Below are 1,021 nucleotides of genomic sequence, written 5' to 3' on the forward strand. Positions count from 1 at the left end.
TATATATATACACACACACACACATATATATATATATATAGTCACAAGTCTGCAATAAACAACATTATCTTCTACTGTGTGTCATGTAATCACCTCCTGGAGCTTCTTGTTGATTTCTTGGAACACAGCATGTGCCTTGAACCCCTCCAGTCGGTTGATAGCATTAGTGTTGCTTGAATGAATTGCTTGAATCCTTCAAAAGATAAAAGGAAATACAGGAGAATGAAAAAGCAGTTAGCAATTTAGGACATGATTAAAACCTTGCACAGAAACATACTGTACATGAAGACAAAAACAATCAAACAATTCAAACTCACTGGCCTTGGCTCATTTTTTGTGAAGAACATAAAAAATAACATTTTCCAATGACTGCACACATAACTACATATGAGGTGTTTGGGTCTACTAGACCCAAGTGTAATTATTACAATGTAATAATTGAAGGTATAGGCCTTCACAATTAATTGTAATAAAATCGTGATTTTGATTCACACTAGTCATGATTTAATTTTTTAATCATTTAGATTTTTTTTATGACTTTGGTTCTCATTTAATTTTACGACCCAATTGCATCACAAACGCAATTACTTTCTTCTGTGAGTTTAAAACATAGATTGTATAAAATAGGTTTTAATGCTCTCCCTTCTCTTCATTGAAGCCTCTGTTTACAGGTGATGCGCAATGTGCTATAGGTGCCAAAACAAAATCTGTCTGGAACTTCCAATTTGTTTTGTTTTGTCACGGTTCATGTGTGCAATAAACATTAGACTTTGTGAGAAAAAAATCGTGGCAGAGAATCATGATATCAATTCTAAGCAAAAAAATCGTTTCTCTGAATCGTGCAGGCCTAGGTATGTGCTATAAAACTTAACTTTGTCCTCCACCTAACTGAGCCTGCTGTGGGGTGTGTGTGTGTGCCCGTGTCTGTGTGTTTCAGTGCGTCTGTGTGTGTGCGGGAATGTTGTCTTTCTGCACCTGCAATTCTCACACAAACTTACAAAATTGTTACATTTCAAGCACT

At 35.6% G+C, this 1,021-nt stretch overlaps 1 protein-coding gene across 1 annotated transcript in view; it reads right to left on the bottom strand.

The window, feature by feature from the left end:
- Positions 1–1,021, bottom strand: part of scp2b (sterol carrier protein 2b) — a 67,510-nt gene that overhangs the window by 21,454 nt on the left and 45,035 nt on the right. The window contains exon 2 of the mRNA XM_032525501.1: positions 94–193. Within this exon, the coding sequence (XP_032381392.1) occupies positions 94–193 (100 nt within the window). The remainder of the gene's footprint in view (positions 1–93; positions 194–1,021) is intronic.

The sequence above is a fragment of the Etheostoma spectabile genome, chromosome 9, assembly GCF_008692095.1.
Source record: "Etheostoma spectabile isolate EspeVRDwgs_2016 chromosome 9, UIUC_Espe_1.0, whole genome shotgun sequence".
In the NCBI taxonomy this organism is placed as follows: domain Eukaryota; kingdom Metazoa; phylum Chordata; class Actinopteri; order Perciformes; family Percidae; genus Etheostoma; species Etheostoma spectabile.